General features: G+C 49.4%; 1 protein-coding gene and 1 non-coding gene across 2 annotated transcripts in view; one reads left to right on the forward strand and one right to left on the reverse strand.

The window, feature by feature from the left end:
• The window catches only part of LOC121537619 (sushi, nidogen and EGF-like domain-containing protein 1), a 101,058-nt gene that overhangs the window by 64,314 nt on the left and 9,536 nt on the right, over positions 1–27,208 (reverse strand). Inside the window, exons 2-3 of the mRNA XM_041845203.2 lie at positions 773–1,060; positions 401–541 (exon numbers count right to left, since the gene is read on the reverse strand). Of these exons, the coding sequence (XP_041701137.2) occupies positions 401–541; positions 773–1,060 (429 nt within the window). The remainder of the gene's footprint in view (positions 1–400; positions 542–772; positions 1,061–27,208) is intronic.
• trnat-ugu lies at positions 20,563–20,637 on the forward strand. Its single transcript has one exon. It is a non-coding gene; the product is annotated as a tRNA-Thr (tRNA).

Genomic DNA, 27,208 nt, shown 5'->3' on the forward strand with positions numbered 1-27,208 from the left:
TTCACACTCAACTGTTTCCTGTGTGTATCAACAATGGTCCACCACATAAAGGACATCCAGCCAACTTGACACACTGTGGGAAGCATTGGAGTCAACATGGGAATGCTTTCGACACCTTGTAGAGTCCATGTCCCGAGAAATTGAAGCTGTTCTGAGGGCAAAATGGGGACGGTGTGATCCTGGCTGTAGCTATGGTTTATGAAGACATTTATGATGGTTTGTGAGGACATCTCTGTGATGTTACCTATAAACATGATTTGTGAGGACATCTCTGTGATGTTACCTATAAACATGATTTGTGAGGACATCTCTGTGATGTTACCTATAAACATGATTTGTGAGGACATCTCTGTGATGTTACCTATAAACATGGTTTGTGAGGACATCTCTGTGATCTTACCTGTGCAGCGATGCCCCCTAGCCCTGCCAGGTCTCCTCCACTGCTGGCGTGCATGCCTGTTGTCCAGGTGATGTCATGGTACTGGAAGATGGTGAAGGATAGCTCTCCGTTGGTGATCAGTATCACTTGGAACGTATTCACCTGCAGGGCACAGTAGTCAACAGGTCACATATAGCACACTAGGATGTTGAATAACAAGACAAGACTCTCCCCTTATCCTTGGGGGAGTTTGTGCCTCTGTGCTCCTTCCTGTGTTTTGGAGGTCTAGATTGACTAAAGCACTTTGTGACAACTTCTTATGTAGATACATTTGATTGATTGATTGATTGGTTGAGTGATTTATTTATTTATTTGATTGGTTGAGAATCCTACCGGTGTTATGTCACTGCCTCCAAAGAAGGTGACTTTGTGCCAAGTTGAGATGAGGATCCACGTTGCACTGAACTCTGGGAACTCAGAGAAGTATCGTCTGACGTCAGCCGTGGCCCTCTGGAGGACAGATGGGTCTTTACTCTCCCGGTAGAAGACCTGCCCCCTCCGCCTGTTGTCCACGTCAGCCCAGAACGGCGCCACAACCCTCCGGTCGCCAGCGATGGGAAACGCCACGGGTGTGAACTGAGACACCTCTCTGAGGAACGAGACCAGGCCATTGTTGTTCACCTGTGGGGGGGGGGGAAGAGAGAAGAAGGTAAGGTTAGCATTGTCTCAAAATATTTGATCTATGTCTTTCTATCCACAGCAATACGCAAATCTAAAAAAAAAAAATATTTATCACATGCTTCGTAGACAACAGGTGTAGACCAACAGTGAAATGCTTACTTACGGGCCTTTCCCAAAAATGCAGAGTTAAAGATAAGACAGACGTTTTAAATTGTGACATGACAAATAAATACACAATGAATGACGAATAACTATAACGAGTAAAAATAACATGGCTATATACAGGGAGTACCAGTACTGAGTCGATGTGCAGCAGTACCAGGTAATAACATGCCTATATACAGGGAGTACCAGGTTATAACATGGCTATATACAGGAAGTACCAAGTAATAACATGGCTATATACAGGGAGTACCAGGTAATAACATGGCTATATACAGGAAGTATCAGGTAATAACATGGCTATATACAGGAAGTATCAGGTAATAACATGGCTATATACAGGGAGTACCAGGTAATAACATGGCTATATACAGGAAGTATCAGGTAATAACATGGCTATATACAGGGAGCACCAGGTAATAACATGGTTATATACAGGAAGTACCAGGTAATAACATGGCTATATACATGGAGTACCAGTGCAGGGGACGTTAAAGGCCAGGGGAGGGCAGGGGAGGCTGGGGCAGGGAGGCTGGGGTGGGGTGGGGTAGGGTATGCTCCAAAGTTCCCTCTAATTTCTTTCGGCACCGAGCAAATATCTAGTCTGCTGAGCGCAACCTTGAACGTTGTGAAAATTCTGTGCAACTTCCATTGCGTGTTTACTGTAAACACTGAGGCTGTACCCGCTTTAAGTTACATATTTAACAGTGGCCAAGTAGGCTACTGTGGCTATTTGATCATAATGTAGGCCTACCAGAGTGGCCTACCATCATAAACAATGGAGAAAATGCATCCCATAACATTATAACATGGAAATAGCTGTTCTATAATTCAGCCTACAGTAGCAGCCAATGTGTGGTGTTCAATCAAGGCATACATTCCATGAGACTTAAAAAAAAACCATGCAGGACTTGACATTAACCACTTTCAAAATAAAATGCATTATTATTCCCGTACCATTATTACAGAGTATCAGACAAATTATGCTACCCTCTGCCTATTGGCTACTTAGCTTATTCAAGCCTGTCTCAAAATATAACACTGTCCCTTTAAGATATAAAAAAAAAGCTCTTTACCTGACTCGCTTTTCAAAAATGGCTAGAAATGTTCACATTTTGTGCTCTTGTAGGAAGCAACCACTCCCCCATTTCTGACTACAAATGATCTATAACTGGGCTAATAACTCACTAACTAGCAAAGGATATGAACAAATGTGCACACTTGGCTACATGCAGCTCTCGCTTTGATCTCAAAACAAGTGCATAATAATCGCGACCGCTCATGCTGTAAAAACAGTCCAGTTCAAAGTGAATGGCACAGATCCATATACATCAATGGTCTATTTGCATATAGGCCTGCTGCAGCTCTGATTGGTTATGCCGCACCGGTCTGTGTAGATTATGGGTCATGCCTGTCGATGAGATAGAATCCTACTCTGATGCATTCTGCCTACAACAAAATCTCTTGCATGGTTCGTTTTGTTTCGGTATGTTGCAATGAAAGTGGCCAATATTGCGTTGATTCGATCACAATTCCCACAATAAAGGGAAACGTTGATAGTATTAACTAATAGGAAAAACTCTCAAAGAAAGTTGAGTGAAGTTCAATCTTGTGCTTCTCTGCACAGGCTGATATTTATTCTGTCCGGTTGCACGACCATGCACACAGCTTAGAGGGAACATTGGTAGGCTCTCTGAGCAGATGTACTGTATATCCACTTCCTCATGTTTGGAACAGACAGTGTCTTTGTTCATTCAGATGGCATGGCAGGCAGCAGCTGAGAAAACCAGGTTATGACCACTCCACTGAGACCAGAGGGAGGGGTGAGACCGAGTCAAGACCGAGACCAGAGGGAGGGGCGAGATCGAGTCAAGACCGAGACCAGAGGGAGGGGCGAGACCGAGTCAAGACCGGAGGGAAAGCGAGACCAAGTCAAGACCAATACCAGAGGGAGGGGCGAGACCGAGTCAAGACCGAGACCGGAGGGAGGGGCGAGACCGAATCAAGACCGAGACCAGAGGGAGGGTGAGACTGAGTCAAGACTGAGACTAGAGGGAGGGGCGAGACCGAGTCAAGACCGAGACCAGGAGGGGGACAAGGGGTCTGAGACCGAGTCAAGACCGAGACCAGAGGGAGTTGCGAGACCGAGTCAAGACCGAGACCAGAGGGAGGGCGAGACTGAGTCAAGACTGAGACTAGAGGGAGGGGCGAGACCGAGTCAAGACCGAGACCAGAGGGAGGGTGAGACCGAGTCAAGACCGAGACCAGAGGGAGGGGCGAGACCGAGTCAAGACCGAGACCAGAGGGAGGGGCGAGACCGAGTCAAGACCGAGACCGGAGGGAGGGCGAGACCGAGTCAAGACCGAGACCAGAGGGAGGGGCGAGACCGAGTCAAGACCGAGACCGGAGGGAGGGCGAGACCGAGTCAGGACCGAGACCAGAGGGAGGGGCGAGACTGAGTCAAGACCAAGACTGGAGTGAGGGGTGAGACCGAGTCAAGACCGAGACCGGGAAGGGGACAAGGGGTCTGAGACCGAGTCAAGACCGAGACCAGAGGGAGGGGCGAGACCGAGTCAAGACCGAGTCAAGACTGAGACCAGAGGGATGGGCGAGACCGAGTCAAGACCGAGACCAGAGGGAGGGGCGAGACCGAGTCAAGACCGAGACCGGAGGGAGGGCGAGACCGAGTCAAGACCGAGACCAGAGGGAGGGGCGAGACTGAGTCAAGACCAAGACTGGAGTGAGGGGTGAGACCGAGTCAAGACCGAGACCGGGAAGGGGACAAGGGGTCTGAGACCGAGTCAAGACAGAGACCAGAGGGAGGGGCGAGACCGAGTCAAGACCGAGTCAAGACCGAGACCAGAGGGAGGGGCGAGACCGAGTCAAGACCGAGACCAGAGGGAGGGGCGAGACCGAGTCAAGACCGAGACCGGAGGGAGGGCGAGACCGAGTCAAGACCGAGACCAGAGACCAGAGGGAGGGGCGAGACCGAGTCAAGACCGAGACCAGAGGGAGGGGCGAGACCGAGTCAAGACCGAGACCAGAGACCAGAGGGAGGGGCGAGACCGAGTCAAGACCGAGACCGGAGGGAGGGTGAGACCGAGTCAAGACCGAGACCGGGAGGGGGACAAGGGGTCTGAGACTGAGTCAAGACCAAGACCAGAAAAATGCGAGTCCAAGTCAATGTTTTCAAATCACCACCATAATAAGTTCAAAATGTCCAGTATTTCTGTGTTCATATTTCAGAACAACATATAGATTAAATAGACATTCAAAATAGTGAAAAAATGCATGCTGAGGAAATTAGAGCCACTATACAAATTATAACTAACCCAAACACAGTGGGGAACAATGGGCCTTCTACGCCTTCAGAGAAGGGCTAAGGATTTATAATAATAATAATTATTATTATAATTATAATAATATTAGTATTATTTTCAATTATGTTCTGATTTAATCTCTTACATTTTTGTTGGAAAGGAAAGGGTTAACCTTGAAGAAAAAAAAACGATCCAATCAGAATGTTTCTTTGCTAAATCTAGGTAGCTAAGTCAGCCATTGGCTAGGCCATCAGAAGCTAGAAAAAGGCTAATCAAATCAAATCAAATTGTATTTGCCACATGCGCCGAATACAACAGGTGTAGACCTTACAGTGAAATGCTTACTTACAAGCCCTTAACCAACAATGTATTTTTGTAAGTTTTTTTTTTTTTTAAGTGTTAAGTTACAAAAATAAAAGCAAATAACTAAAGAGCAGCAGTAAAATAAAATAACAGTAGGGAGGCTATATACAGGGTCAATGTGCGGGGGCATTTGCTAGTCGAGGTAATTTAGGTAATATGTACATGTGGGTAGAGTTAAAGTGACTATGCATAAATAATAGACAGAGTAGCAGCAGAGTAAAAGAGGGGGATGGGGTGGGGGGGCACTGCAAATAGTCCAGGTAGCCATGATTAGCTGTTCAAGAGTCTTATGGCTTGGGGGTAGAAGCTGTTGAGAAGCATTTTGGACCTAGACTTGGCGCTCCGGTACCGCTTGCCGTGCGGTAGCAGAGAGAACAGTCTATGACTAGGGTGGCTGGAGTCTTTGACAATTTTGAGGGCCTTTCTCTGACACCGCCTGGTATAGAGGTCCTGGATGGCAGGAAGCTTGGCCCCAGTGATGTACTGGGCCGTACGCACTACCCTCTGTAGTGCCTTGCGGTCGGAGGCCGAGCAGTTGCCATACCAGGCGGTGATGCAACCAGTCACGATGCTCTCGATGGTGCAGCTGTATAACTTTTTGAGGATCTGAGGACCCATGCCAAATCTTTTCAGTCTCCTGAGGGGGAATAGGCTTTGTCGTGCCCTCTTCACGACTGTCTTGGTGTGTTTGGACCATGATAGTTCGTTGGTGATGTGGACACCAAGGAACTTGAAGCTCTCAACCTGTTCCAGTACAGCCCCATCAATGAGAATGGGGCATCTGCCATTAAACTGTATTAGGACAACATTTTGGTGTGACAGTGGAATCAACCAATCACATTTTGACTTAATTGGTGGGACCGTTTTCATAAAAACGTATAGAAACGTCTGCCTTCTTGAAGGCCAACAGGTCACTGCACAAGATCAACAACTAACTCTCCCTCAGTTATGCACATTACCAACAACAAGATCAACAACTAATGCTAGCCAGAGCAAGATGAGCTAAAATCTAACAAAGGAACATTAGATAAACCCTCTCAAACTTTTGTTAGTCAAAAATGCACTGATAAACGAAGGGGAATTGTAGCCTCCTCGTCCTTCAGCAGCTTGCCTGCCAATGCATGCTTGTCCCAACCAAGCACTCAAGCTAACTGGCTAACGTTGGCTAGCTTGCTAGCTAGCTACTTCCAGACACAAACGAGAGAACACCTCACTCTGACCATTTTACTCGCCGTAGCAGAGCTGGTTAGGCTGTTTACATGTTATCTAGAGCATTCTTGACTAACTATTACTTTTTTTGCCTACGTTTACTGACACCGGTTATATTCAGCGGGTGTTGCGTGTTCATAAATTCATCAGTTGTTCTGCACTTTGGCACACTCAGACGAGAGTGCTCTGAAATCGGAGTAGATAGCCAGAGTGAATTTGCGAACGCAAGAGAGTGTCACGATCGTCGTAAAGGTGAGTAGACCAAGGCGCAGCGTGTGAAATGAACATGACTTTATTATATTAAAGTATCTAAATAACAAACAAAACACGACTCGTGAAGTCCACGGTTACACTGACCGCATAAGGAACAAAAACCCACAAACACATGGTGAACACAGACAGTTTAAATATGGCTCCCAATCAGAGACAACGAGCCAACAGCTGACACTCGTTACCTCTGATTGGGAGTCACTCAAACAAAGAAATACAACAACCTAGAAATAGACACAACAGAACTACCAACATAGAAATAAACACATAGAATGCACACACCCTGGCTCAACATAATGAGTCCCAGAGCCAGGGTGTGACAGTACCCCTCAAAGGCGCGGACTGCGACCGCGCCTCAACTAACCAAAACAGGGGAGGGCTGGGCGGGCATACCTCCTCGGTGGCGGTTCTGGCTCCGGCCTTGACCACCACCCTTCAATACACCCCCCAATGCGCCCCGCCGGCTGGAGCAGGACTGGACTTAACAGGAGCGGTCCTTTCCAGGCTGTCGACTCGCACCCCTGGCTTGGTGCGTTGAGGAGGAATGGGCCTTACCAGGCTGACTTCTCGCACCCCTGGCTTAGTGCGAGTGGCAGGAACAGGCCGGACCGGGCTGGCGACGCGCACCGTAGGTTTGGTGCGAGTGGCAGGAACAGGCCGGGTCGGGCTGGCGACGCACACCGTAGGCTTGGTGCGGGTGGCAGGAACAGGCCGGACCGGGCTGGCGACGCGCACCGTAGGTTTGGTGCGAGTGGCAGGAACAGGCCGGGTCGGGCTGGCGACGCGCACCGTAGACTTGGTGCGGGTGGCAGGAACAGGCCGGACCGGGCTGGCGACGCGCACCGTAGGTTTGGTGCGAGTGGCAGGAACAGGCCGGGTCGGGCTGGCGACGCGCACCGTAGACTTGGTGCGGGTGGCAGGAACAGGCCGGACCGGGCTGGCGACGCGCACCGTAGGTTTGGTGCGAGTGGCAGGAACAGGCCGGGTCGGGCTGGCGACGCGCACCGTAGACTTGGTGCGGGTGGCAGGAACAGGCCGGACCGGGCTGGCGACGCGCACCGTAGACTTGGTGCGGGTGGCAGGAACAGGCCGGGTCGGGCTGGCGACGCGCACCGTAGACTTGGTGCGCGGTGGCAGGAACAGGCCGGACCGGGCTGGCGACGCGCACCGTAGACTTGGTGCGGGTGGCAGGAACAGGCCGGGTCGGGCTGGCGACGCGCACCGTAGACTTGGTGCGGGTGGCAGGAACAGGCCGGACCGGGCTGTGGAGACGGATAGGAGGCCTGGAGTGAACAGCTGCCACAACCCGTCCTGGCTGAATGCCTACCCTCACACACTCTGTGTGAGGCATCCGCACAGGACGTACAGGGCGGTGTACCCCTGGCCTGGTGGCCTCCTGGATTCGCCCCATCTTTGCCTCCGTCAGCCCCGTCGTCCATGCCGTGTGCCCCCCCCTAAAAATTTATTGGGGTTGCCTCTCGACCCTCCGACGCTGCTCCCACGTCCAGGTTGCCTGTTCCTGGACACGCTGCTTGGTCTTGGTATGGTGGGTTTTTCTGTCACGATCGTCGTAAAGGAGAGTAGACCAAGGCGCAGCGTGTGAAATGAACATGACTTTATTATATTAAAGTATCTAAATAACAAACAAAACACGACTCGTGAAGTCCACGGTTACACTGACCGCATAAGGAACAAAAACCCACAAACACATGGTGAACACAGACAGTTTAAATATGGCTCCCAATCAGAGACAACGAGCCAACAGCTGACACTCGTTACCTCTGATTGGGAGTCACTCAAACAAAGAAATACAACAACCTAGAAATAGACACAACAGAACTACCAACATAGAAATAAACACATAGAATGCACACACCCTGGCTCAACATAATGAGTCCCAGAGCCAGGGTGTGACAGAGAGATGCTAACTGGATAACAGTCATTCAAGTTCTTGCTAGCTAACCAAATGACACCTGCATCTCTAGCTGTGTATAGCCACCGAAAAACGATATGAGGGGAAAAAGTCAGTCACTCACCCACTCCTCCAATGGCGTGACATGATATCCTCCTAGCAGCTAGCTAGCTAGCTATCTAGCTAACATTAGGCTCTGTGTTTTTGGCTTGCTACATAAATAGACACGCTAGCCTATTAGCCATGTTCTGACTGACTTGTGATCATTGCCTTTGCTAGTTCGATTGTATTGACATTCCCAGCCTTAGTTACATTCGTCCGTTTTTGTCCAGAATATTGAGTCAATGAAACTGAAACAGTGCATCCCGAATGGATGTGATTTACAACCTGATAGCAATATTTTTTGGACTACCAAGAAATGTATTGGTGAATTATATTAATCAAGCATTGAACCTTTGGGGCTCCCGAGTGGTGCAGCTATCTAAGGCACTGCATCTCAGTGCTAGAGGCTTCACTACAGACCCTGGTTCGATTCCAGGCTGTATCACAATCCGGCCGTGATTGGGAGTCCCATAGGGCGGCGCACAATTGGCCCAGCATCGTCCAGGTTTGGCCGGGGTAGGCCATCATTGTAAATAAGCATTGCATCCATCTACAGTGAGGGAAAAAAGTATTTGATCCCCTGCTGATTTTGTACGTTTGCCCACTGACAAAGAAATGATCAGTCTATAATTTTAATGGTAGGTTTATTTGAACAGTGAGAGACAGAATAACAACAAAAAAATCAAGAAAAATGCATGTCAAAAATGTTATAAATTGATTTGCATTTTAATGAGGGAAATAAGCATTTGACCCCCTCTAAATCAGAAAGATTTCTGGCTCCCAGGTGTCTTTTATACAGGTAACGAGCTGAGATTAGGAGCACACTCTTAAAGGGAGTCCTCCTAATCTCAGTTTGTTAGCTGTATAAAATAAACTTGTCCACAGAAGCAATCAATCAATCAGATTCCAAACTCTCCACCATGGCCAAGACCAAAGAGCTCTCTAAGGATGTCAGGGACAAGATTGTAGACCTACACAAGGCTGGAATGGGCTACAAGACCATCGCCAAGCAGCTTGGTGAGAAGGTGACAACAGTTGGTGCGATTATTCACAAATGGAAGAAACACAAAATAACTGTCAATCTTCCTCTGCCTGGGGCTCCATGCAAGATCTCACCTCGTGGAGTTGCAATGATCATGAGAACGGTGAGGAATCAGCCCAGAACTACACCGGAGGATCTTGTCAATGATATCAAGGCAGCTGGGACCATAGTCACCAAAAAAACAATTGGTAACACACTACGCTGTGAAGGACTGAAATCCTGCAGCGCCCGCAAGCTCCCCCTGCTCAAGAAAGCACATATACAGGGCCGTCTGAAGTTTGCCAATGAACATCTGAATGATTCAGAGGAGAACTGGGTGAAAGTGTTGTGGTCATATGAGACCAAAATCGAGCTCTTTGGCATCAACTCAACTCGCCATGTTTGGAGGAGGAGGAATGCTGCCTATGACCCCAAGAACAACATCCCCACCGTCAAACATGGAGGTGGAAACATTATGCTTTGGGGGTGTTTTTCTGCTAAGGGGACAGGACAACTTCACCGCATCAAAGGGACGATGGACGGGGCCATGTACCGTCAAATCCCTCAGCCAGGGCATTGAAAATGGGTCGTGGATGGGTATTCCAGCATGACAATGACCCAAAACACACGGCCAAGGCAACAAAGGAGTGGCTCAAGAAGAAGCACATTAAGGTCCTGGAGAGACCTAGCCAGTCTCCAGACCTTAATCCCATAGAAAATCTGTGGAGGGAGCTGAAGTTTCGAGTTGCCAAACGTCAGCCTCGAAACCTTAATGACTTGGAGAAGATCTGCAAAGAGGAGTGGAACAAAATCCCTCCTGAGATGTGTGCAAACCTGGTGGCCAACTACAAGAAACGTCTGACCTCTGTGATTGCCAACAAGAGTTTTGCCACCAAGTACTAAGTCATGTTTTGCAGAGGGGTCAAATACTTATTTCCCTCATTAAAATGCAAATCAATTTATAACATTTTTGACATGCGTTTTTCTGGATTTTTTGTTGTTATTCTGTCTCTCACTGTTCAAATAAACCTACCATTAAAATTATAGACTGATCATGTCTTTGTCAGTGGGCAAACGTACAAAATCAGCAGGGGATCAAATACTTTTTTTCCCTCACTGTATTCTGCTAACAATGCCTTAGTGTACGTCATGGAACATTGAGTCAAATAGAATCTATTTTTAAAACCTCTTATAAAGGAATTTTTTGTAGTATAAATTGGGAATTTGATATTTTTGACTGATATTATGATGGTCTGTTTGTTTCATATCTGCATGTCTGTCAGTTCCACCCTAAATGGTAGGTCACTGGGAAGTAATAGTTGTACATTTCGATTGGGAAATGCTTAATGGTTTTGGTTTTTGTATTCTTATGATTGGGACCTACTGGCTTATTATGTCAGAGTTTATAGACTGCTTATCCTTTAACATCATGCTGTGTATGACTGCTGTCTTTCCATCAGCCCTATCCAGTGGTGTAGTGGTGCTGTGACTGCTGTCTTTCCATCGGCCCTATCCAGTGGTGTAGTGGTGCTGTGACTGCTGTCTTTCCATCAGCCCTATCCAGTGGTGTAGTGGTGCTGTGACTGCTGTCTTTCCATCGGCCCTATCCAGTGGTGTAGTGGTGCTGTGACTGCTGTCTTTCCATCAGCCCTATCCAGTGGTGTAGTGGTGCTGTGACTGCTGTCTTTCCATCAGCCCTATCCAGTGGTGTAGTGGTGCTGTGACTGCTGTCTTTCCATCAGCCCTATCCAGTGGTGTAGTGGTGCTGTGACTGCTGTCTTTCCATCAGCCCTATCCAGTGGTGTAGTGGTGCCTGGAGAAGTGGGTATACTCAAATTTAGCCAAAAAGTTCCCAAACAGGCCCGCCCAGCGAAGGAAAGACACCCTGTGTGAAATGTTTTCCTATGTTTTTTTTGTATTTTCCTGTCGATTTTTCAGAATTTCACTCTCAAAATCACACTTTCTTAACAGTCCACAACAATGCATAAACCACATCAATCTGATTGGGCGGCCCTGTCAGGGCCTGGGTTCTAGTGGGTGGGCCTCTGTCCACCCAGGTCCATCCATGTCTACGCCCCTGATGCAAACAGCTCATGATGACCATTGCACATCACAAATAGCATACTCACCAACACTTCGGACTAAACTTTTTCGATACCTGGTTTGCATATCCATTCAATCAATCAATCAATTTTATTTTATATAGCCCTTCTTACATCAGCTAATATCTCGAAGTGCTGTACAGAAACCCAGCCTAAAACCCCAAACAGCTAGTAATGCAGGTGTAGAAGCACGGTGGCTAGGAAAAACTCCCTAGAAAGGCGAAAGCCTAGGAAGAAACCTAGAGAGGAACCAGGCTATGAGGGGTGGCCAGTCCTCTTCTGGCTGTGCCGGGTGGAGATTATAACAGAACCATGCCAAGATGTTCAAAAATGTTCATAAGTGACAAGCATGGTCAAATAATAATCAGGAATAAATCTCAGTTGGCTTTTCATAGCCGATCATTAAGAGTTGAAAACAGCAGGTCTGGGACAGGTAGGGGTTCCATAACCGCAGGCAGAACAGTTGAAACTGGAATAGCAGCAAGGCCAGGCGGACTGGGGACAGCAAGGAGTCACCACGGCCGGTAGTCCCGACGTATGGTCCTAGGGCTCAGGTCTCTCAGTTGGCTTTTCATAGCCGATCATTAAAGAGTTGAAAACAGCAGGTCTGGGACAGGTAGGGGTTTCGTAGCCGCAGGCAGAACAGTTGAAACTGGAATAGCAGCAAGGCCAGGCGGACTGGGGACAGCAAGGTGTCATCATGCCCGGTAGTCCTGACGTATGGTCCTAGGGCTCAGGTTCTCAGAGAGAAAGAGAGAACGAGAGAATTAGAGAGAGCATACTTAAATTCACACAGGACACTGGATAAGACAGGAGAAGTACTCCAGGTATAACCAACTAACCCCAGCCCCCGACACATAAACTACTGCAGCATAAATACTGGAGGCTGAGACAGGAGCGGTCCGGAGACACTGTGGCCCCATCCGAAGAAACCCCCGGACAGGGCCAAACAGGAAGGATATAACCCCACCCACTCCGCCAAAGCACAGCCCCCGCACCACTAGAGGGATATCCCCAACCACCAACTTACAATCCTGGGACAAGGCCGAGTATAGCCCACAGAGGTCTCCACCACAGCACAAACCAAGGGGGGGTGCCAACCCAGACAGGAAGATCACGTCAGTAACTCAACCCACTCAAGTGACGCACCCCTCCCAGGGGACGGCATGAAAGAGCACCAGCAAGCCAGTGACTCAGCCCCTGCAACAGGGTTAGAGGCAGAGAACCCCAGTGGAGAGGGGAACCGGCCCGGCAGAGACAGCAAGGGCTGTTCGTTGCTCCAGCCTTTCCGTTCACCTTCACACTCCTGGGCCAGACTACACTCAATCATATGACCTACTGAAGAGATAAGTCTTCAGTAAAGACTTAAAGGTTGAGACCGAGTCTGCGTCTCTCACATGGGTAGGCAGACTGTTCCATAAAAATGGAGATCTATAGGAGAAAGCCCTGCCTCCCGCTGTTTGCTTAGAAATTCTAGGGACAATTAGGAGGCCTGCGTCTTGTGACCGTAGCGTACGTATTGGTATGTACGGCAGGACCAACTCGGAAAGATAGGTAGGAGCAAGCCCATGTAACGCTTTATAGGTTAACAGTAAAACCTTGAAATCAGCCCTTGCCTTAACAGGAAGCCAGTGTAGGGAAGCTAGCACTGGAGTAATATGATCAAATTTCTTGGTTCTAGTCAGGATTCTAGCAGCCGTATTTAGCACTAACTGAAGTTTATTTAGTGCTTTATCCGGGTAGCCGGAAAATAGAGCATTGCAGTAGTCTAACCTAGAAGTAACAAATGCATGGATTAATTTTTCTGCATCATTTTTGGACAGAACATTTCTGATTTTTGCAATGTTACGTAGATGGAAAAAAGCTGTCCTTGAAACAGTCTTGATATGTTCGTCAAAAGAGAGATCAGGGTCAAGAGTAACACCGAGGTCCTTCACAGTTTTATTTGAGACGACTTTACAACCATCTAGATGAATTGTCAGATTTAACAGAAGATCTCTTTGTTTCTTGGGACCTAGAACAAGCATCTCTGTTTTGTCCGAGTTTAAAAGTAAAAAGTTTTCAGCCATCCACTTCCTTATGTCTGAAACACAGGCTTCTAGCGAGGGCAATTTTGGGGCTTCACCATGTTTCATTGAAATGTACAGCTGTGTGTCATCCGCATAGCAGTGAAAGTTAACATTATGTTTTCGAATAACATCCCCAAGAGGTAAAATATATAGTGAAAACAATAGTGGTCCTAAAACGGAACCTTGAGGAACACCGAAATGTACAGTTGATTTGTCGGAGGACAGACCATTCACAGAGACAAACTGATATCTTTCCGACAGGTAGGATCTAAACCAGGCCAGAACTTGTCCGTGTAGACCAATTTGGGTTTCCAGTCTCTCCAAAAGAATGTGGTGATCGATGGTGTCAAAGGCAGCACTAAGGTCTAGTAGCACGAGGACAGATGCAGAGCCTCGGTCTGACGCCATTAAAAGGTCATTTACCACCTTCACAAGTGCAGTCTCAGTGCTATGATGGGGTCTAAAACCAGACTGAAGCTTTTCGTATACATTGTTTGTCTTCAGAAAGGCAGTGAGTTGCTGCGCAACAGCTTTTTCTAAAATTTTTGAGAGGAATGGAAGATTCGATATAGGCCGATAGTTTTTTATATTTTCCGGGTCAAGGTTTGGCTTTTTCAAGAGAGGCTTTATCACTGCCACTTTTAGTGAGTTTGGTACACATCCGGTGGATAGAGAGCTGTTTATTCATTGTTGCCTTAGTTAGCATTTACTGGTAGATATCATAAGTTGAAACGTCTTTCCTACCCTACCGGCTACCAATGTCATTCTTCTGTTAGCTTCTACATGGCAAAACCAGTTGAGAGCTGCACACTCTTGCTGCATGCAGAGATATTCCCCTGAAACTAGGCTATGTGTGCGGCGTGCATGTGAATATATTTCACAACAAATGTCTAACAGGACCATGAAAAAACAGTCTACCAGAAACATGAGAAAACAGTCCTCTACCAGAAACATGAGAAAACAGTCCTCTACCAGAAACATGAGAAAACAGTCCTCTACCAGAAACATGAGAAAACAGTCCTCTACCAGAAACATGAGAAAACAGTCCTCTACCAGAAACATGAGAAAACAGTCCTCTACTAGAAACATGAGAAAACAGTCCTCTACCAGAAACATGAGAAAACAGTCCTCTACCAGAAACATGAGAAAACAGTCCTCTACCAGAAACATGAGAAAACAGTCTACCAGAAACATGAGAAAACAGTCCTCTACCAGAAACATGAGAAACAGTCCTCTACCAGAAACATGAGAAAACAGTCCTCTACCAGAAACATGAGAAAACAGTCCTCTACCAGGGCAATGAGAAAACAGTCCTCTACCAGAAACATGAGAAACCAGTCCTCTACCAGAAACATGAGAAAACAGTCCTCTACCAGAAACATGAGAAAACAGTCTACCAGAAACATGAGAAAACAGTCCTCTACCAGAAACATGAGAAAACAGTCTACCAGAAACATGAGAAAACAGTCCTCTACCAGAAACATGAGAAAACAGTCCTCTACCAGAAACATGAGAAAACAGTCCTCTACCAGAAACATGAGAAACAGTCCTCTACCAGAAACATGAGAAAACAGTCCTCTACCAGAAACATGAGAAAACAGTCCTCTACCAGAAACATGAGAAAACAGTCCTCTACCAGAAACATGAGAAAACAGTCCTCTACCAGAAACATGAGAAAACAGTCCTCTACCAGAAACATGAGAAAACAGTCCTCTACCAGAAACATGAGAAAACAGTCCTCTACCAGAAACATGAGAAACAGTCCTCTACCAGAAACATTAGAAAACAGTCCTCTACCAGAAACATGAGAAAACTGTCTACCAGAAACATGAGAAAACAGTCCTCTACCAGAAACATGAGAAAACAGTCCTCTACCAGGACCATGAGAAAACAGTCCTCTACCAGAAACATGAGAAAACAGTCTTCTACCAGAAACATGAGAAAACTGTCTACCAGAAACATGAGAAAACAGTCTACCAGGACAATGAGAAAACAGTCTACCAGGACAATGAGAAAACAGTCTACCAGGACAATGAGAAAACAGTCTACCAGGACAATGAGAAAACAGTCTTCCAGGACAACGAGAAAACAGTCTACCAGGACCATGAGAAAACAGTCTACCAGGACAATGAGAAAACAGTCTACCAGGACAATGAGAAAACAGTCTACCAGGACAATGAGAAAACAGTCTTCCAGGACAACGAGAAAACAGTCTACCAGGACAATGAGAAAACAGTCTACCAGGACAATGAGAAAACAGTGTACCAGGACCATGAGAAAACAGTCCTCTACCAGAAACATGAGAAAACAGTCTACCAGGACCATGAGAAAACAGTCCTCTACCAGAAACATGAGAAAACAGTCTACCAGGAACATGAGAAAACAGTCTACCAGGACAATGAGAAAACAGTCTACCAGGACCATGAGAAAACAGTCTACCAGGACCATGAGAAAACCACCAGTGGAGCTGTGTGTTGTGTTTTTAGACTGCAGAGAGAGAGAGATAGAGAGGGGAAAGGATGTTTGGCCTGCAGGACCCAAATCACGTCCCAAATGGCACCCTATTCCCTATATAGTGCACTACTTTTGACCAGGGCCAATAGTGTTCTGGCCAAAATTAGTGCACTATATAGGAAATAGGGTACCATTACGGATGTAGTTCCAGAAAATATCCATCTGAAAGAGCTTCATTCATTTCATTCATAACCCAGACCTGGTTCTGCTTATCTTATGCAGGTGCAGAGTGGGCTGAGTGAGCAGAGCTTCACACACTCTCCCTCCATGCCACCTATCCTGTTTTGGCTAATCGCCTTGAGGGTGCGTTCCAAATGACACCCTAATCACTTTTATAGTGCACTACTTTTGACCAGGGCCCTTAGGGTCAGTCAGAGTGTGAAGCAGCATCACAGCACTCCAAAAGGGTAGAGCCACAGGGCCCTGGTCTAAAGTAGTGCACTATAAAGGGAAAAGGGTACTATTTGGGTCTCAGACTGTGTGATCCCTGCCTTTCCCCCGGCAGGGTCGGCAGGCAGCATGTGGTGGTCGGTCACAAAGCAGCATCGGAGACTAGCAGAGCTCTGGTTGCCTCTGATTCCCCCTGCTCAGCAGCAGCAGTGTATGGAAACCATCATCTGGAGGACTTTGCTGTAAAAACAGCAGAGGAAGTTTTGCTTGGCCCGGCTCACTCAGTTAATTGGCCAACCGCAGCCTTTCCCTCTCTCTGCATCAGTCTGATGTGGTGAGAACGTGGCAGCCTTCCCCTCTCTCTGAATCAGCCTTCCCCTCTCTCTGAATCAGCCTTCCCCTCTCTCTGAATCAGCCTTGCCCTCTCTCTGAATCAGCCTTCCCCTCTCTCTGAATCAGCCTTCCCCGCTCTCTGAATCAGCCTTCCCCTCTTTCTGATTCAGCTTTCCCCTCTCTCTGATTCAGCCTTCCCCTCTCTCTGAATCAGCTTTCCCCTCTCTCTGAATCAGCCTTCCCCTCTCTCTGAATCAGCCTTGCCCTCTCTCTGAATCAGCCTTCCATTCTCTCTGAATCAGCCTTCCCCTCTCTCTGAATCAGCCTTCCCCTCTCTCTGAATCAGCCTTCCCCTCTCTCTGAATCAGCCTTCCCCTCTCTCTGAATCAGCCTTCCCCTCTCTCTGAATCAGCCTTCCCCTCTCTCTGAATCAGCCTTCCTATCTCTCAGAATCAGCCTTCCTTTCTCTCTGAATCAGCCTTCCCTCTCTCTGAATCAGCCTTCCCCTCTCTCTGCCATCAACGTGATGTGGTAAGAACGTAGCCGTTCAACGATGTAGGGAAACAGAGAAAAATGGGTGTTCTACCATGGTACTGGATGGTCTACCATGGTACTGGGTGGTCTACCATGGTACTGGGTGTTCTACCATGGTATTGGATGGTCTACCATGGTACTGGGTGTTCTACCATGGTATTGGATGGTCTACCATGGTACTGGGTGTTCTACCATGGTACTGGGTGGTCTACCATGGTACTGGGTGTTCTACCATGGTATTGGGTGGTCTACCATGGTACTGGGTGTTCTACCATGATACTGGGTGTTCTACCATGGTACTGGGTGGTCTACCATGGCACTGGGTGTTCTATGGTCTACCATGGTACTGGGTGTTCTACCATGGTATTGGGTGTTCTACCATGATACTGGGTGTTCTACCATGGTATTGGGTGTTCTACCATGGTACTGGATGGTCTACCATGGTACTGGGTGTTCTACCATGGTATTGGGTGTTCTACCATGGTATTGGGTGTTCTACCATGGTATTGGGTGTTCTACCATGGTACTGGATGGTCTATGGTCTACCATGGTACTGGGTGGTCTACCATGGTACTGGGTGTTCTACCATGGTACTGGGTGTTCTACCATGGTATTGGGTGTTCTACCATGGTACTGGATGGTCTACCATGGTACTGGGTGTTCTACCATGGTATTGGGTGTTCTACCATGGATTGGGTGTTCTACCATGGTATTGGGTGTTCTACCATGGTACTGGATGGTCTATGGTCTACCATGGTACTGGGTGTTCTACCATGGTACTGGGTGTTCTACCATGGTATTGGGTGTTCTACCATGGTATTGGGTGTTCTACCATGGTATTGGGTGTTCTACCATGGTACTGGGTGTTCTACCATGGTACTGGGTGTTCTACCATGGTACTGGGTGTTCTACCATGGTACTGGGTGTTCTACCATGGTACTGGATGGTCTACCATGGTACTGGGTGTTCTACCATGATACCTTCCATTTAGTATGACTTTACAAGGATGGATGCCACATTGATATTAAAACCTGTGTTACATGAATGGGGGCTCTGAAAGAGCAGGATCTGATGATGATGCTGGCTCTCTGTTTCATTGAGGATTTGCTCTTGGAGGTTAATGTGCAAGGGTAATAGTCAGCCAATAGGTCATTCAGCTAGTCAGGCAGTCATTCAGTTACTCAGGCAGTCAAGCAATCAGTCAGGCAGTCAGGCAGTCAGTCAGTCAGTCAGGCAGGCAGGCAGGCAGTCAGGCAGTCAGTCAGTCAGTCAGTCAGGCAGCCAGTCAGTCAGGTAATCAGTCAGTCAGGCAGTCAGTCAATCAGGCAGTCAGTCAGTCAGTCAGGTAATCAGTCAGTCAGGTAATCAGTCAGTCAGTCAGGCAGTCAGGCAGTCAGTCAGTCAGTCAGTCAGGCAGCCAGTCAGTCAGTCAGGCAGTCAGTCAGTCAGGTAATCAGTCAGTCAGCCAGTCAGTCAGGTAATCAGTCAGTCAGTCAGTCAGTCAGTCAGGTAATCAGTCAGTCAGCCAGTCAGTCAGGTAATCAGTCAGTCAGTCAGTCAGTCAGGTAATCAGTCAGTCAGTCAGTCAGAGCGTGAAGCAACATAGAGCCCTCTTAAGGTTGTGTAGAGCAGGGTTGTCCAGACTGAGTGAACATATGTTATCTACGAACAGCCTCCTACAAGTCCCCCTGTTACTACTATCTCTCCCTCCCTCCCTCCCTCCCTCCCTCCCTCCCTCCCAGCCCTCCTCTCTCCCTCTCTCTCTCTCTCTCTCTCTCTCTCTCTCTCTCTCTCTCCCTCCCTCCCAGCCTCCCTCCCTCTCTCTCTCTCTCTCTCCTCCCTCTCTCTCTCTCCTCACCGTGCCACTCCACTATAATACAACTCCAACACCCATGTTATTTATTCTTGGGAATTCTTTGCCGGATATATCCTGGGTTTTCCTTGGGTGGTTTTCTTTGGAGCCAAGTAATTTCTAGACTAAAATAAACTTTCATCTGGGAAAACTAGGGCCAAAGCAAACCCCCTAAATGAAACCGGTGCCGGGGTAGGCGGGGGAAAACATTAGCCTTTCCTTGTCAAAGAGGACGTTTCACAGACAGTCACCAAGTCATAGGATTTTTTGAAACACAGCACAGGGAAGTGTCTACAACCTACACACTTGACCCTTAACCCCTAAAAGGGCCACATCCCAAATTACATTTCCGTTATAGTAATTTAGCAGATGCTCTTATCCAGAGTGACTTACAGAAGCAATTAGGGTGAAGTGCCTTGCTCAAGGGCACATTGACAGATTTTTCACCTAGTCAGTTCAGGGATTTGAACTAGACCATATTCCCTTTATAGTGCACTACTTTTGACCAGGGCCCATAGCACCACACACACACACACACATGGACGGACACACACACACACACACACACACACACACACACACACACACACACACACACACACACACACACACACACACACACACACACACACACACACACACACACACACACACACACACACACACACACACACACACACACACTTGGTCAACAGCCCTATGTAAACAACATTTCAGCTTGTGTGAGCAACATTTATTTCATTGACTGTGACTGAATGTATTCCAAGTATGTAAGCACTAAGAATAACAAATGCCTTTCCTTATAAAACAGTACGGTAGTCCAATCCAGCTTTCACACACTTACTGCACACACACACACACACACACACACACACACACACACACACACACACACACACACACACACACACACACACACAGAAGACGCTACTTCGGCCACTAACAGTATACATACTTTCTCCAAAGGAAGGATAAGGATGTTGCACAACGGTAAAGCGTTGAAGTGCATAGCTAGGATGAGCACTAGCAGATGTGCCCTCTCTCTCTCTCTCTCTCTCTCTCTCTCTCTCTCTCTCTCTCTCTCTCTCTCTCTCTCTCTCTCTCTCTCTCTCTCTCTCTCTCTCTTTCTCTCTCTCTCTCTCTCTCTCTCTCTCTCTCTCTCTCTCTCTCTCTCTCTCTCTCTCTCTCTCTCTCTCTCTCTCTCTCTCTCTCTCTCTCTCTCTCTCTCTCTCTCTCTCTCTCTCTCTCTCTCTGTGAGAAGCTACAGCTCCAGTTCTGTCCTTGACAACACCCTCTCCTCTCATAGCACATTTACAAAAACATCTCACACCTCACCTCAATCCACGAAGGACCGTGTAGCTCAGTTGGTAGAGCATGGCGCTTGTAACGCCAAGGTTGTGGGTTCGATTCCCACGGGGGGGCCAGGTGGGACCAGTATGAAAATGTATGCACTCACTAAGTCGCTCTGGATAAGAGCGTCTGCTAAAATATAAATGTCAATACTTTTTCTAACATGTGGCTCAATGTAAGTCCCTTTCTAGCCACCTGTCATACTGTACAGTCGTGTTTACCAGTCAGGTCTTTTAGCTGTGACCTTTTCTCTTCTCCTATTTGCTTTTGAAGGTTGTGTTTTTTCCTGACTGACTGTATCCTTCCTGCTCTCTCTTTATGCCAGACAGTAAGATCCGTAAGATTAGTTCATCCGAGGGCTGCATTGTTTTGCGCCCCTAAAACAGTTTGCAGATGCATCTGTGTTCTGGATACGGCCACTCAGATAGAGCAGCTGGACTGAGGTCCGCTGGGAAGACCCCTACTGGGCTATCAAGAGGAGGAGGAGGAGGATGGGGAGGAGAGAGGAGAAGAGAGGAGGAGGAGGAGGGGGAGGGGGAGGAGGACAGAGGAGGAGGGGAGGAGGGGAGGAGGACAGAGGAGGAGGGGGAGGAGGACAGAGTAGGGGGAGAATGACAGAGGAAGAGGGGGGAGGAGGGGGAGGAGGACTGAGGAGGGGAGGAGGACAGAAGAGGAGGGGGAGGAGGACAGAGGAGGAGGGGGAGGAGTGGGAGGAGGAGGGGGATGAGGGGGAGGAGGACAGAGGAGGAGGGGGAGGAAGACAGAGGAGGGGGAGGACGACAGAGGAGGAGGGGGAGGAGGAGGAGGAGGACAAAGGAGGGGGAGGAGGACAGAGGAGGAGGGGGAGGACGACAGAGGAGGGGGGAGGACGACAGAGGAGGAGGGAGGAGGGGGAGGAGGACAGAGGAGGAGGGGGGAGGAGGATAGAGGAGGGGGAGGACGACAGAGGAGGAGGGGGGAGGAGGGGGAGGAGGACAGAGTAGGGGGAGGAGGACAGAGGAGGAGGGGGAGGACAGAGGAGGAGGGGGAGGAGGACAGAGGAGGGGGTTGAGGGGAGGAGGGGGAGGAGGAGGACAGATGAGGAGGGGGAGGAGGTAGGAGGAGGAGGGGGGGAGGGGGAGCTGGAGAGGAGGAGGAGGGGGAGGAGGAGGGGGAGGAGGAGGGGGATGAGGGGGATGAGGGGGAGGAGGGGAGGGGAGATGAGGGGATCCTGATGAGATTACAGGAAAAGGTAACGGACGGACAGGACAGGCTGAGACTAGTTATCGTCCAACAGTCCTGTACGGCTCGGACTGAGTGACCATCCTCAAATCTACTCCTCTGCACTGCTCAGAAGGGACATGAATGCATTAACAGTACAGTCAGAAAGAGTGGGCTGTTTCCCAAGTGTCTGCTGTAGGAGGGAGAGGGTTAAGGCTTCTTTGAAGGGCGCAGCAGTGAACTGAAGTGTTTTAGGGGAAACATTTGAGTATACAGCAGATACCTTAAGGGGATACCATTAGACAACATTCTTGATCCATCTCACAGCGTCTCCTGTTGCCATGCCCTGGAGCTGAGGCTTGGAATGGAAGACATTACCCATGGTGAATCCACCCCTCAGTATTGAGTGAAACCTCACCTGTTCAGAACTAAAGCTAGTTTCTGGTCTCTTGACAGAGATAGAGAGAAAGAGCGAGAGAGCAAGAGACTAAGAGAGCGAGAGAGCGAGAGAGCGAGATCACCATGTGGCTTACATGGTTTGTGGAGGAAAAATTACAGTATAATTGATTCAGCTAAAACAAACTGTAATTCCAAGTGCCTGGCAGCCACAGTCTTTGATGTCTTCAGTGACATATGAATTATGGTCAGATGTGACTTGTAGTTACCTTGAGTTACCTCTTCTCCACCTTTCTCACTACAGCAATCACTAAGGTAGATGCAATCACACCACATCTCCATATCTTCTCTTACAACCATAGTATCTCTCATTCTGTGTTCCTTATCGTGGTATGCGTCCCAAAATGTCACGACTTCTGCCGACGCTGCCTCCCCTCCTTGTTCGGGCAGGTTTCGGCGTTCGCCGTCACCGGCTTACTAGCTACTGCCGATCCCATTCTCATCACTCCACTTGTCATGTCTTGTCTTGTCAATCACACACACCTGTTGCTCATTCCCCTAATTAGTATGTGTATAAGTGTTCCCTCTGTTCCCCTTGTCTTTGTTAGTGATTGTTTCATTGTGAGAGCGAGGAGCTCGGTTGAGCTACTCTTCCATTTGTTATTGCCAAGGTGGAATATTTTCCCTTGTGATAATTTCGTTTTGACGCTGGGCGCGTTTTATTTATGTAAATGGAATAAACTCTGGACTTCGGAGTTTTACCTCCTGCACCTGACTCCTTCATTCACACCTCGTCACAGAATCATTCACCCGCTGAATGGAGTCAGCAGGAGAAGACCGCATGCCTGGAGTTGTGGCAAGGGTCCAGGAGCATTCCTCTGATGCTGGCCAGCTTGGGGGAAGCGATGGATCGGGTTCTTCAGGTAGTACAACGCCTGGAGAGGAGAGGACCCGATCTATCGAGACCAGCTGGTCAACCAGATCCAGCCACCTACACCCCAGCCCCTGGAGGGATCCAGATATCCCGGCCACCGGCGTTTGATGGGACGGTAGCGCGATGTAAGGGATTTCTGCTCCAACTAGAGTTGTATTTCTCCAGCATCAGGCCGGTGCCACTGGAGCGGGAGAAGGTATCCGTCCTTGTTTCCTGCCTTTGTGGGAGAGCCCTGGAGTGGGCCAACGTGGTGTGGAACGAGGGAGGTGCCGCGTTGGAGGACTACGGGGAGTTTGCTCGCCTCTTTCGGGCCGTTTTTGATCACCCGCCTGAGGGTCGAGAGGCGGGCGAACAACTGGTCCATCTAAGGCAGGGGACGAGGACCGCACAGGACTACGCGCTGGAGTTCCGGACGCTGGCAGCGGGGTCCGGGTGGAACGAGCGGGCCCTGAGCGACCATTTCCGGTGCCACCTAAGGGAGGATGTCCGACGGGAGCTAGCCTGCCGTGATGCCATGCTATCGTTCTCCCAACTGGTGGACATGGCCATCCGGCGGGACATTCTGCTAGCAGCCAGAGGACGTCCTGGTAGGGGTCTGCCCGTTCCCACTCCGGACGACTCTGACCCCGAGCAGATGGAGCTGGGGGGAGCTGCCGGCCGAGAGAGCGCAGGAGGACAGCTACAGTGCCACTCTGGTGGCACGAAGGGACAATCCACCTCACGTCGCTGTCAACATTCCTTTGGGTCTGGAGGCGGTAGGCAGGGCACTCACGCATCACCCCAGGTAACGATCAACCAAAATTGTTCAGAACCCTTTGCAGCGCACTGTACTTTATCTATCTCCTTTCCCGTTCACTTGGTAGGTTCCCAGTGTAAGGCGCTAGTCGATTCAGGCGCAACTGGGAACTTTATGGACAGGGCATTTGCACGCCGTCAAGGCATTTCATTGGTTCCCCTATCCATTCCACTCCCCATCAGAGCACTTGATAGTCGACCATTAGGGTCTGGGTTGGTTAAGGAGGTTACTGTACCAGTCACCATGATTACACAGGAGACGCATGTTGAGCAGATCAACTTTTTGATTATTGAGTCTCCTGCTTACCCTGTAGTCTTAGGTATTCCGTGGTTAGCCCTTCACAACCCCAATTTTTCATGGCCGCAGAGGGTTCTTACGGGGTGGTTGCGTGAGTGTCCAGGTAGGTGTCTAGGTGTTTCCGTTGGTGCGACCACGGTGGAAAGTCCAGACGGTACCTCCACCGTGCGCATTCCCCACGAATACCATGATCTGGCGCTCGCGTTTTCCAAGACGCAAGCGACTAAATTACCACCTCAACGGGAGGGGGATTGCGTGATAAACCTTCGGGTAGACGCTGTGCCTCCCAGGAGTCATGTGTATCCCCTGTCGCAGGCTGAAACGGAGGCTATGGAAACATACGTCAACAAGTCCCTGCCCCAGGGGTATACACGTCCCTCCACTTCACCTGCTTCCTCAAGTTTCTTCTTTGTGAAGAAGAAATATGGTTGTTTATGCCTGTGCATTGATTATCAACCACTGAATAAGGAGACGATAAGGTTTAGTTATCCTCTTCCCCTCATTCCTTCAGTGATTGAGTCAATGCATGGGGCCCGTTTTTTCACCAAATTAGACCTCAGAGGTGCCTACAACCTGGTGCGTATTCGGGAAGGGGATGAGTGGAAAACAGCATTCAGCACAACCTCAGGGCATTATGAATACCTGGTGATGCCCTACGGTTTGATGAATGCTCCATCCGTTTTCCAGTCCCTTTGTGAACGAGGTGTTTCGGGACATGCTTGGTCGCGGTGTGGTGGTCTACATCGATGACATCCTGGTGTATTCCGCTACGCACGCCGAGCATGTGTCCCTGGTTCGCAAGGTACTGGTCCGACTATTGGAGAATTATCTTTATGGCAAGGCAGAGAAGTGTGGGTTTTTCCAGCAGTCAATCTCCTTCCTCGGATACCGCTTTACTACCACAGGTGTGGAGATGGAGGAAGATCGCATTTCAGCCGTGCGTATTTGGCCGACTCCAACCACGGTGAAGGAGGTGCAGCGCTTCCTTGGCTTTGTCAACTACTATCAGAGGTTTATTCGGGGCTTTGGCAAGGTCGCAGCTCCCATTACCTCCTTGTTGAAGGGTGGGCCGTCCCGGCTCTGCTGGTCTGCTGAGGCTGATTTGGCCTTCAGTAGATTGCGGGGTCTGTTCACCTCAGCCCCGGTACTGGCTCACCCCGAATCATCACTACTGTTCATAGTGGAGGTGGATGCGTCCGAGGTAGGGATAGGCGCTGTCTTATCCCAACGCTCGGGCATGCCACCCAAGCTCCGCCCCTGTGCCTTCTTTTCGAAGAAGCTCAGCTCGGCGGAGCAGAACTACGGCGTTGGTGATCGGGAGCTGCTGGCTGTTGTCCGAGCTTTGACGGTGTGGAGGCATTTGCTCGAAGGGGCGAAACACCCTTTCCTCGTCTGGACAGACCACCATAACCTGGAATACATTCGGGCAGCGAGGAGGCTGAATCCTCGCCAGGCCAGGTGGGCCCTCTTCTTCACCCGGTTTGATTTCACACTCTCATAAATTCCAGGTACGAAGAATGTGAAGGCAGACGCACTGTCCCGGCTGTATGACACAGAGGAGAGGCCCAGAGACAACACCCCCATTCACCCGGCCTCATGCATTGTGGCGCCGGTAGTATGGATGATGGACGCGGATATAGAGCAGGCATTACGCACAGATCCATCTCCACCGCAGTGTCCAGCTGGGCTGCAGTACGTGCCTGCGCTTATCCGTGATCGTCTGATCTACTGGGCACACACAACACCCTCCTCTGGTCATCCAGGTATCGGTCGTACAATGCGCTGCCTGACCGAGAAATACTGGTGGCCTACCTTGGCTAAGGACGTGAGGGTGTATGTTTCCTCCTGCTCAGTGTGCACCCAGAGTAAGGCACCAAGGCACCTCCCAGCGGGTAAGCTACAACCTTTACCAGTTCCACAACGACCATGGTCTCACCTTAGTATTGATTTTCTTACTGATCTTCCCCTCTCCCAAGGTAACACCACTATCGTGGTCGTTGTGGATCGCTTTTCGAAGTCCTTCCGCCTCCTTCCTCTGCCCGGTCTCCCTACGGCCCTACAAACTGCGGAGGCCCTGTTTACTCACATCTTCCGGCACTACGGGGTACCAGAGGATATAGTGTCCGACCGAGGTCCCCAGTTCACGTCTAGTGTCTGGAAGGCGTTCATGGAACATCTGGGGGTCTCGGTCAGCCTGACCTCTGGATTTCACCCCGAGAGTAATGGGCAGGTGGAAAGGGTGAATCAAGATGTGGGTATGTTCCTGCGGACCTACTGTCAGGACCGGCCGGGGGAGTGGGCAGAATACGCACAGAACTCTCTCCGTCACTCCTCCACTAACACCCTTCCAATGTGTTTTGGGTTACCAACCGGTCCTGGCACCGTGGCACCAGAGCCAGACCGAGGCTCCTGCGGTGGATGACTGGTTTCGGCGTGCGGAGGAGACTTGGGATGCTGCCCACGTTCGCCTCCAGCGCGCCGTGCGTTGTGAGAAGGCGAACGCTGACCGCCATCGCAGGGAGGCCCCGGTTTTTGTACCGGGGGATCGGGTCTGGCTCTCGACCCAGAATCTACCCCTCCGCCTGCCCTGCTGGAAGCTGAGCCCGCGGTTTGTGGGGCCGTTTAAAGTCCTGAGGAGGATAAATGAGGTTACAAACAGGTTGTTCCTCCCCCTGATTACTGTATTAACCCCTCGTTTCATGTGTCTCTTCTCAGGCCGGTGGTAGATGGTCCGCTCCAGGAATCTGAGGTGCGGGAGGTTCCTCCACCTCCTCTGGACATCGAGGGGGCCCCGGCGTACTCGGTCCGTTCCATACTGGATTCGAGGCGTCCGGTGGGGGGCCTTCAGTATCTCGTGGAGTGGGAGGGGTACGGTCCGGAGGAACGGTGCTGGGTCCCAAGGAGGGACATCCTCGATCCCTCCCTGTTGAGGGATTTCCACCGTCGCCATCTGACTCGCCCTGCTCCGCGTCCTCCTGGCTGTCCCCGAGGCCGGGGTCGGCGCACTGCTGGAGCTGCGCGT

This window comes from Coregonus clupeaformis, chromosome 11 (assembly GCF_020615455.1).
Source record: "Coregonus clupeaformis isolate EN_2021a chromosome 11, ASM2061545v1, whole genome shotgun sequence".
Lineage (NCBI taxonomy): Eukaryota > Metazoa > Chordata > Actinopteri > Salmoniformes > Salmonidae > Coregonus > Coregonus clupeaformis.